The sequence below is a fragment of the Triticum aestivum genome, chromosome 2D (genome assembly GCF_018294505.1).
Source record: "Triticum aestivum cultivar Chinese Spring chromosome 2D, IWGSC CS RefSeq v2.1, whole genome shotgun sequence".
NCBI lineage: Eukaryota > Viridiplantae > Streptophyta > Magnoliopsida > Poales > Poaceae > Triticum > Triticum aestivum.
The window spans coordinates 424,980,298-424,991,182 of NC_057799.1; the positions used below are offsets into that span (position 1 = coordinate 424,980,298).

At 47.0% G+C, this 10,885-nt stretch overlaps 2 protein-coding genes across 2 annotated transcripts; both read right to left on the reverse strand.

Annotated features, from left to right (window-relative positions):
* Positions 1–250: 250 nt before the first annotated feature.
* On the reverse strand, positions 251–969 carry LOC123053587 (uncharacterized). The gene has a single exon (XM_044477060.1). The coding sequence runs from the start codon at positions 728–730 to the stop codon at positions 269–271; it is 462 nt and encodes a 153-aa protein (XP_044332995.1). The 5' UTR covers positions 731–969; the 3' UTR covers positions 251–268.
* A 16-nt stretch (positions 970–985) lies between these two features.
* On the reverse strand, positions 986–6,355 carry LOC123053585 (protection of telomeres protein 1b). Its single transcript, XM_044477058.1, has 10 exons — positions 6,089–6,355; positions 4,205–4,338; positions 3,846–4,029; positions 3,194–3,261; positions 3,030–3,118; positions 2,479–2,757; positions 2,317–2,393; positions 2,164–2,222; positions 1,759–1,914; positions 986–1,596 (listed from the first exon to the last, which is right to left on the reverse strand). The coding sequence occupies exons 1-10, from the start codon at positions 6,213–6,215 to the stop codon at positions 1,378–1,380; spliced, it is 1,392 nt and encodes a 463-aa protein (XP_044332993.1). The 5' UTR covers positions 6,216–6,355; the 3' UTR covers positions 986–1,377.
* Positions 6,356–10,885: the final 4,530 nt, after the last annotated feature.

Sequence of the window (10,885 nt, forward strand, 5' to 3'; positions counted from 1 at the left end):
TCATACTCCAAATTGCTACTCCAAATTCAGTATACAAAATTCAGTATGCTGCTACTCCAAATTCAGTTTGCAAATTAACAGTAACAGTACTTCAATGGAGTACAGTTGCTACTCCAAATTAACAGTGGGTCCTTGCTAAGCATATTGTTCTCAAATTAACAGTAGAACTCAAATTAGCAGCAGCATTCGTAGGTGACAACACAAAACAGCAGCAACATTCGTACGAGTAGAAAATGAACACGTACTGGTTCAGATTGAAAGAGCTTAGCTAGCGCAGCTCAAATTGAAAGAGCAGCAGCTCGAAGCAGAGCTCAGCAGCGATAGAGAGTGTAGCTAGCGCCCATCTTGCTGCCGGTCTTCCAGGCCTGGGAGGACTTCTTGCGGCCGCCGATGCGGGGGATGCTGGCGAACTCTTCGTCGGTGAAGGCGGCGTCGTTGCTGGCGTACACTGCGCAAGCGCGGGGGCGAGCAGCGAGCGGGACCCATGGGCGCGGCGGTCGAGGCAGAGGCGGACGCACGAGGCCCCGGCATCGTCGGCGTTCTGGATGAGCTCCCGGCGTCCCGCAGCGCGGTGGTGCCCTCCGGGTAGTTGGCCAGCACCTCGCGGATGCGCCGCACCAGGTCCACCCACAGCCCGAAGTCCTCCAGCAGCATCCCGCCCGGATCCATGTCGCTTCGTCGCCGGCGTCGAAGCACGCGGATCCAGCGCCTCCGCCGGCCAGAAGCTCATCGCCGGCGCCTAAAAAATCAAGCTTTTGACCTACGGGTGGTGGATTTCTGGCGGTGGGAGGAAACGGGGTGGCTCGATGGTGCGGAGAAAGAGAGGAAGCGGGGTGGCTTAGCGGTGACGATGGCGAGGAGAGGCCGGCGACGACGGGGATCTGGAGGGGAGCGAGAGAGGGGTGGCCGGGTGGGTGAGAGGGGAACGAGAGAGTGAGCTTGAGTGGGTGAGAGCGAGCGGTGGTGGGAGGGCATTTCTGGAAAGTGAAAAATTCTCGTAGCGTTACGAAATTTACACGTCAAACCCTTAAACGACTTACATTTCGGAACAGAGGAAGTAGTAGGAAACTCCTCGCGTCTCTTCCCTACGACACAGACTAAGCTAGTGCCATCGACTTCGCGACTTTGGGAGGAGCACAAATCATACAGGATTCACACTAGTGACTAAGTACTGACTAGTGCCATCATGCCATTCGACTGCACAAAAACTGCACTAATCCAGTGAACACCAACAGAGTGGCTCCTCTAGTCTAAGGAACAGACAGCAGCAACGGGATGACTAGTAGTGCCAATTCAGGCAGACCTCTCTGTACACAGCGCCGTCTCCGAGGCGGTTCACCACGTCGTCGCGGATCGATGGATCGCCTTCCGCCTATCTCAGTCCCTGATCTCTGTGCCGAAGATCCGATACCGCCTGCTGCCCCAGGGGTCGTACTTGTCCAGGCGGTACGACTTCAGGCAGCACCATATCCAGGGAGGGTTCCTGCCGCCGGCCATGCCTTCCTCGGCATCATCTTCTGGCTCTGGGACGCCCAGCAGCCTGTTCATCTTTCTGGTCAGCGCGGCCAGTGTGAGGAAACCGCCGAAAAAGCTCACCTGACATTCATAAGATGAACACAGGTTTCAGAAAAGGCAAGCATTTTCTCAGGCACTTGTGGCTTCCTTTTTACCACAAAATGTAGTTTCTATGACTTCTGAGAATGGACACTGGAGGGGAGGTGCATGGTAAACCGCGAGGCTGGCTCGTTAACATCTTACCGCATTGTCCTTGTGGACGTATGCATGGATCCTCGCCGTAGGATCCTCGAGAGTCAGCCGAAGGCAATAATCACCCGTCAATAGTGAATGCAGCTCTTTGCCTTGACAAGGGTATGCCGCCACCACACGGACCAGGGTTTTGAATTTGTGCGTCACCTGGCACAAAAGATGCAGAGGTATCGGTGCCGGCATTAGTTTTCACTTTTCAGAACACTTCTAGGTTAGTGTTGATTACGAAAAGCAGCATTGGAAGAGACACCATCACTGTGATCCTATTGAAGTGAACATTTCTCACGATGAGGATAGAGTTCGGTTCTTGAAAATTTTAAGGGATAAACTAAAACTAATGCGGCTAGTGAAGCTGATGAACAATTGACAAAAATGCAATTGGGAAATGAGTATTACCTGTCCATGGGTGAGCGACTCCATTAATGTCGTGTAACCTGCTCTCTTGAACTCCACATCTGATAGAATTGGCAAATATCACATGGCAGGTCTTAGCATACAACAGATGGCAGCAAATCTGCATCACGGTAATTATCCGGTTATGATTCATACCAGTAATATCAGAGGCCGTGTGGAGGCTAGCCATTGGCTCTCGATGAACTTGGGTGGCAAAACGACCATCGAATGTCCTGGAGTTATTAATGCACTTGATAAACATTTTTCCTAAAGGAAATTTAAGATGCACTATCCATCCATGAGAAAAGAGAAGATTACTTCAAACGTTCAATGACACTGCCATCTTCACTAGATAAAAGACGGATTCTACTAGAAGGCAGCAAAGAGCCTTTCCACATGCCAAACTCCTGTTTGCAAGTAATATTGCAGAACCGGGCCCAGTAAATATCCTTTTGCAAGTGTAGTATTTCCTTGGAAAATCTGTTTGAGAATACCCTCAGGACAGTTCCAACACAAGGCAGTGTGCATAGAACCTCCCTGGGTAGCGGCGCTTCTTCAGGATGCAGAGGGGTTGGTGTAACTGCTTCCGTGTCCAAACTACAAGGTCGCCAAGAGAAATAACAGAGGCGCACAATTTAGGTCAAAAATTGAACAGTGAGATTAGCATATGCTTTATGAGAAATCAAGTCTATTTGCTCCTATACCCAAAGTTAAAACAATGTTATATTCCCTTCAAAACAACCAAACGAAGGCCCTGATAAATATATCAAAAGCACTATTGCCATCCTACATTTTTTTAGACAGACTTTATTTGCTATCGCATGTTGGTGAAATAGAACTTAAACAATAATTAGAGATTCTAACCCTACAGTGTCTGAAGCTCAGTTGCAGGAGTATCAGTTCCATCCCAAACATAAAAAATCCATTCGCCACTGGGACCTTCACAGACATGAAGTACCTATAAAGAAAAACTAGATATTTCCTCAGTTGACATAAGTATCAAAATTAATTTGATTGAATATAAGGAACTAACCTTGCATACAAGATCAAAAGTAGAATCAGACTTTATATTCCGTAGCTGCAATTCAAGATCTTTCAAACCTATGGTACAAAAAACTATTACAAACAGCAAGAAATATCACAAAAGATAATCACACTGAATATACGCATACACATAAATCACTAGACAATTTTGTATAAGCACTTACACAATGCAGCATCATGCTAGGATAAGCACTTACACAATGCAGCATCATGGCAAGAAGGAGATAAAACCAACAAAAAAGGGACCATTTGTGCATATAAAGACTTAAGTGGCACTATATTAGAATGAAGTCCATACAAAGACAGCCTTACCTATGATGGTAAATGCGAGAATGCAAGTAGAAATACGAGAATAATTAATCAGATGGATCATTATATACGAATGGGGCCTAGATCAGATCGTGCATAGACATTAACTGGCCGGAGCAAAAGTTTGAAAACAGTGATAGCAAGATCCCATCAAGTCTGATGGACAAAAGCAGAGTTTCCGTCTCAGTTGGAAGCTCATAATCCTGTTTGCTTCCATGGTACGAGACAGATGTGCAAAATTTGAAAGAACACGATTGTAACACTGCACAACATGTAATGTATATGCGTGAACCAAAGAAATGAACAACAGTAGTGTTCAAATTAGGAGTCACCTGGAGGATGATACACAAGCCACATTCTCATCTGGGTTAAAATTTGGTTGTCATGTTTGGTTCCTTGATGTTTCATAGAAATCTGGTAAGGCCTGAACTCTGTAGATACCATCCCTCCAAATAGTGCAAACGAAGAAAACCTTTTCTCAATAGTTACAAAGAATTCTCCATGAAGCACTTTTATCTGCAGATAAAAGTAGACATGATCTAGTCACCACAAATACTTAATAAAAACAAGGGAAGAAAATTGCACATACAAGCATACAAAAGGAACAATGTAAGTGCAAAGTTGTATTCTCAGAAATGCCATAGAATGTGGCACTACGATAAGTGGACGCTTGAAGAGTATTCAGCTATACCACAACATTATGGAGACTGATGATATCGCCGCTTGACCTAACACATGGCAGTAGTGCAGTGTTGTTAGCAAAGAAAGTCACGGAGATACCAGATGTACGTGATTGATCAGCTATCCTCAATGTAAGAGTGAAATCTGCAAAAACATTAGCCATGACTGAGTGGCATCGCATTGATTTCATCAATAAGCAGAATGGAACCAAAAAAAAGTGAAAATCACTAGGCCATGTAAAGACAAGATTACCATAAACATCAACCACCTTGTTTCAAACATATATGCATTAACCTGCTAGAAACTTACTTCCATGCCTTCAAGGATGTGGGATAGGGGGGCCATTATCCCGCCTTGCTTTTTAGTATTATTATAGCTGTTGGTGTGGCCATTTTAGTCAATAAAAAGAGTGCAGAAAGGATTAATAAAGGATATTGTTTCTCATTTCAAGGAAGACGGTTGTGTGATGCGTCTATTCTCAAAGATGCAGATGACACCATTCTGTTTGTAGAAAATTTACAGCAGGCAAGAAATTTGAAGCTTATCCTACGCTTAAACATCTTTGAGGTTTGAAGAGAAATTTGAAGTGAGCTCTATTACTTAGGAATGAGGTCGAGAGATGAGAAATTTTCCATTTTGTGGAAGACTACAGAGGAAAAAGTAGAATGGAGTTGGCTAGGTGGCAAGATAAAATATTATCTTATGCGGAAGGGTTTACTCCCAATAATTCTTGTTTAAGCAGCATCGCCTTCCTACATGTTGTACTTCTTTAGGATTCCAAGGGAAGTTCTCAAGAAGTTAACAACTTCAGGACAACGTTGTCATGCCATTTGGTTAGCTAGCCAGCAGTATTTACAAGGGGCACTCTTTCTCAGGTGGAAGTTAGATCCCGTGAGTTGCATTTCTAGCAGAGTTTAATGCAGAATAAGCCACTGTTGTTTGCATTCTGTCACAAGAAAGTGGAGGATGATAACTCCACTTGTTCCTGGGAGGAGTGGAAGGGAACACAAAATGTAGCTTCCAAATTTCTTTGATTTTATTACCCAGCATTCGGTAAGAATGTGACTGGCACATGTGTTTAATGAAGGACAGGGTATGTAGGGTTTATGAGAATTTTGTAGAGAGCTTCTGGGTATGTGGATGCAGCACCAGCTTCAGCAAGAATCTGATGTCCCTTAGCTGAGGAACCGGATAGATCAGTGTGGAAGTTGGGTGCAAAAGGAGAATATATTGTGCATTCTTTTTATGTACTATAGATCTTAGAACAGAACCTGATTGCTATCCATTTAGCTTTAGCATTTTCATATGTTCATTGTCAGGAACCCATGAGTTAAACACACTCACTATCTCATGGTTTCAAGCAAAAGTCATCACTAATGGGAAGTCACCAAAGAGTTGATTTAGGGATGATCATTGTGTGAGATGCTAAAGCTTGAGTTTTTCTCGTGCTAAAGCCACCAGATTTATTAACCAGCACGACTTCACAAATCAAAGCAAAGGTAGTAGTACTATAATTACAAAATATCACCTCAGAACTTCCTGTTTCCACAGAATTTGCAGAGCAGGACCTGAGAACAGTTGGTCAATCGAAGATAGAGAAGGACGAAGCATGACGCTGAGCTCAACGCATCAAGCGGTTACAGTAAAAACGAAACACTCCTGACGACATTCTACATCAACTGACTCGCAATCCACTACAACCCTGACCAGTGCGACAGAGGTCGCCTGAGCATAATACCTGGCTAATTTCAAGGCATACGAAGCAACGGCAGAACACCAAACCTAAGCCCCAATGCACCCGAGCAGCGCAATCGGCACGGTGATAAGAACCCTGGGGGAGCGCGCGCATGAGGTGCGCAGGGGAGGCGAGGGGGGGGGGGGGGGGGTGACTCACCGGTTCCGCGGCTGCGGAAGGCGGCGCCGATCTCGATGACGGCGGCGAAGAGGCAGACCCGGAAGCCGGGGGTCTTGAGGGCGTCGGCGATAGGCAGGTACACGTACTCCGCCTCCCCGCCCGCCATCGATGGAACCGCGCCTCCCTCGCGCTGTCGCTTCCGCTCGCGCACCGCCGCCTCTGACGACGACGCCTCTATAGTGTGTTTTGTGCGTTGCCGAGTGACGGAACGGACACGTAGCGACTATGACTTGCCATTTGTAACCCGAAATTTCAATACTCTCTCCTGTTAGAGCAACTCCAACGGAGCGATCCAGATTATTTTATCCGTTCTTTATCCCATTTTTTATCCGTTTGGGTCGACTGCCCGTCCGGCGTCTGCCCTGCTTTAGATATGGGTCGGCAGCGCGCCCAACACGCCGACCCATATGTGCCAGTGTGGTTGGCTGGCCGCCCTATTTCAACAAATAGCTCATTTTTGCATTTAAACATATAGTCAAATAACATAGTTTGAACCGAATAAAATAGCATAGTTTTACAAGCCGAATAAAAATAAAAATGTCTCCCATGGTTTTGCAAGCCGAATAAAAGAAGATACATCTATTGGTTGCCAACATGAGCCCACGTATACTCAACCAAATCATTTTGCAGTTGCACGTGAGTTTCCCAATCACGCATGTTATGATGAAATTGGGTGAACTGTTCAAACGTTGCCGCTCCTCCATGCTCAGGCACAACATTCTCACCCTGAAACTGAAACCCTTGATCGTACAGACGTTCCGGGCGCTCGTCTTCTACGATCATATTGTGCATGATCACACAAGCAGTCATCACCTCCCACAGCTTCTGCGTGCTCCAGGTATTAGCAGGATACCGAACGATGCCCCATCGAGATTGCAAAACACCAAAGGCACGCTCGACATCCTTCCTAGCACTCTCTTGCTCTTGGGCAAATCTTTTCCTCTTCTCTTCGACAAGGTTGGGGATTGTCTTGACAATAGTGATCCACTGAGGATAGATATTGTCACCCAAGTAATATCATTTGTCGTAGTTGTGGTCGTTGATAGTAAAGTTCACCGGTGGGCTGTTGCCTTCGGCAAGCCTACTAAACACCGGCGAGCGCTGAAGCATGTTAATATCATTGTGTGATCCAGCCATGCCAAAGAAAGAGTGACAAATCCAGAGATTTTGAGACGCCACGGCCTCTAGTATGACAGTGCAAGCGCTGACATGGCCCTTATACTGCCCTTGCCAAGCAGAAGGGCAGTTCTTTCACTCCCAGTGCATCCAGTCTATGCTGCCAAGCATCCCTGGGAAGCCCCTGCTGGCATTCATCGCCAACAAACGGGCTGTATCTTCAGGAGTTGGCTCTCTCAAGTACTCAGGGCCAAACACAGCAATAACAACCTTGCAGAACTTATACAGGGACTCTAGGCATGTAGACTCACTCATACGGACGTACTCATCAATGAGATCACCGGGCACTCCGTATGCAAGCATTCAGATGGCGGCAGTGCATTTCTGATAAGAGGAGAAACCAATCTTGCCAACGGCATCCTCTTTGCACTCGAAATAGTCATCATAGCCGACCACCCCCTCTCTAATATGGTTGAAAAGATGCGTACTCATACGAAAACGGCAGCGGGATTTTTTATGTTTGAACAACGGATTTGTTGTATCAAAGTAGTTGAAAGAACATGCGGTGCCCCCATGTTTGGTTTTGGTAATTGATGACAATCTCTATGGACTAATGGTTGCCTTGAGTTATATTTGAAGGATTTGTCCATAGGCATTTTTTGAAGTCCATGTGTTGGTTTCAAGGAGTTTATGTGGTGACCAAGGTGTTATTAAGGAATTATCCAAAGATTGGTCATGTGAGAGTAGAACTTATTGCAAGCATGTCTTGAAGAAGAAGATTGTGTGATCATTCATGTTTACCTTCAAGACATCATCTAAATGAAGAGAATTGGAAAGAGTCAAGGTTGATCAAGACTAAGTCAAGAGTGAATCAAGTTGATCAACACACAAAGCGCACAAGATGTACCGAGAGGGATCAAGCGATCCCATGGTGTGGTAAGCATTGTCAATTACGCTTTGTGTACTAACCCATGATCTTCGTGAGAGTTCTTTGTGGGGTTAGGTTGCGGTGTGCAAGTTCAAGTGAAGCATCATGAAGAGATCAAATGCTTGAAGCTCGCCGTCCATTGTGGCGACAATGGACTTGTGAAGATGTTGCGGTGTGCAAGTTCAAGTGAAGTATCATGAAGAGATCAAATGCTTGAAGCTTGCCGTCCATTGTGGTGACAATGGACTTGTGAAGATGTGCGGAAGAGTGGCTCACCCATAGTGGAGTATGGGGAGCAATCAACTAGTCTTCATCGAGCCAACACAACCAAGAAAGGTGGTCCAACTTGAGGGAGTCAAGATCGTCATCATCTAGCTCAAGTGGACCATGTGCAAGGCAAAGGTTTGCTCTTGATAGGTTTTCTATTTTACCGGTCTCATGATGGTAGTTGGGAGACCGGGTTATAGGATCGATTGCCGTACTATCAAGGGGGGCTCTCGATGAGTAGCTTGATCGTATCGTTCATAGAGAGCTCAAACCATTGCATCCTTGCATCATCTTTGTTGGTTCTTGTTGGTCATCTTGATGACAAGCTCGAGTTCATCGAAAACGGAGTTCACTCGCATCTTCTATGATGTTTTCGATGTTGGAGGTTATGCCGGTTCTTCTCGGTTGGAGGTTTCACTCCTCTATTTGTTAGCATACCTCCCCTACCTCTTCTTACTATAACCAGTCACTGTTTTGATGCTACTCATCGTCTTGTATCCAACAAGCTTGAGTTTGGTCAATTCGGATCTCATATGAAGAAGTTATGGCAGTTCTGGTTTTCTCCCTGCGGTAGTACCGCGGCCAGAGCGGCAGTACCGCTTATCGCCCCAAGCGGTAGTACCGCTGTCCAAAGCAGTAGTACCGCCTATGGCCATAAGCGGTAGTACGGTTACGGTTCCGCGCTGGTACCGCCTCGATTTTGGGTCTTGCATTTTTCGTGTCGAGTTTTGTAGTAGTTGCACGGCAGTAAGGCACGGCAGTTCCGCCTATAAGCGGTAGTACCGCCCCGATGGGCGGTAGTACCGCCTGTAAGCGGTAGTACCGCTCCGGTCGGGCGGTAGTACCGCCACTGCATTTTTGGTCCCGTGTTCTGCTCCTCCAGCGGTAGTACCGCTGGGGTGCGCGGTAGTACCGCTTATAAGCGGTACTACCGCCCCAAGGTTCATGTTTGGTTGCTCCTTTTCCCTGCTTCTTCCGCCAGAGCGGTAGTACCGCTCGTGGAGCGGTAGTACCGCTCGTGTGCGGGCTGAGCACATAACGGTTGGATTTTTCCCCTTCTATAAAAGGGGGTCTTCTTCCCCATTGAACCTTATCCTTCGAGCTCGTGTTCTTCCCCCATTGTTGACCTTCTTCGAGCTTGCTAACTCTCAATCCCTCCATGGATTCTTGCTAGTTTTCGAGGGAAAAGAGAGAGGAGATCTAGATCCACATTTCCACCAATCACTTTCTCCTCTATGTGAGGGGAACCCATTGGATCTAGATCTTGGAGTCTTGGTGTTCTCCTTCTTGTTCTTCCTCTCATTTTCCTCCCTAGCATTAGTTGCTTCGGTGGGATTTGAGAGAGAAGGACTTGGGCACTCCGTGTGCCCTTGCCATTGCATTTGGTGCATCGGTTTGAGTTCTCCACGGTGATACGTGGAAGTTACAAGTTGAGAAGCTTATTACTCTTGGGTGCTTGGTGCCCTTGAGCTTGTTCCTCTTGGGTGCTTGGGCACCCTAGATGGTTGGTGGTGTTCGGAGCTCAACCATTGTGGTGTAAAGCTCCGGGCAAGCGTCGGGGTCTCCAATTAGGTTGTGGAGATCGCCCCGAGCAATTTGACGGGTTCCGGTGACCGCCCCCAAGGGTTGCCAAGGTGTACGGGTTCGGTGACCGCCCCCAAGGGTTGCCATTTGTACGGGTTCGGTGACCGCCCTCAAGGGTCCCTTAGTGGAATCACGGCATCTTGCATTGTGCGAGGGCGTGAGGAGATTACGGTGGCCCTAGTGGCTTCTTGGGGAGCATTGTGCCTCCACACCGCTCCAAACGGAGATTAGCATCCGTAAGGGTGTGAACTTCGGGATACATCGTCGTCTCCGCATGTCTCGGTTATCTCTTACCCGAACCCTTTACTTATGCACTTTACTTTGTGATAGCCATATTGTTTCTTGTCATATATCTTGCTATCACTTAGTTGTTTATCTTGCTTAGCATAAGTTGTTGGTGCACATATGTGAGCCTAGTTGTTGTAGGTTTTGTGCTTGTCAAATTAACCGCTAGGTTTATTCCGCATTTGTTCAAGCCTAAACCGTAATTATTTTAAAGCGCCTATTCACCCCCCTCTAGGCGACATCCACGATCTTTCAGTATTCCTTCCGAAGAAGGAAATGCCTGCTCTCTTGGTTGCGATTCAACGCCGGAAGGTGGCCCAGAATGGAGCCACGGAACAACGGCCGCTGGCTATTGAGGTGGTGATGGACCAACACGGCAGCCAATATCTCCTCCTCGTCATCGGACGACGAATCGCCGGAGTCGCAAAGGAAATTGTGAAAAAAGAACTCGTCGGCGGAGTCCATTTTGTACCTTGGCAAACTGTCGAACAGCTTGTGGGCGTCGAAGAAGGAGACGGCCGGCGAAGGGAGTCGCGACGCACACAGACCAGCTAGCTGCCCTGCCGGCGTCCGACGAGTGGGCCGGCGTCCGACGA

Excerpts from the sequence above, each read along its gene's own strand:
- LOC123053587 (XM_044477060.1), bottom strand. The coding sequence starts at position 730 with ATGAGCTTCTGGCCGGCGGAGGCGCTGGATCCGCGTGCTTCGACGCCG.
- LOC123053585 (XM_044477058.1), bottom strand. The coding sequence starts at position 6,215 with ATGGCGGGCGGGGAGGCGGAGTACGTGTACCTGCCTATCGCCGACGCC. Across the intron at positions 3,119-3,193 it reads CTTTTGATCTTGTATGCAAG|GTACTTCATGTCTGTGAAGG; the intron begins GTTAGTTCCTTA and ends TTTTCTTTATAG. Across the intron at positions 2,758-3,029 it reads GCAACTGAGCTTCAGACACT|TTTGGACACGGAAGCAGTTA; the intron begins GTAGGGTTAGAA and ends GCGACCTTGTAG.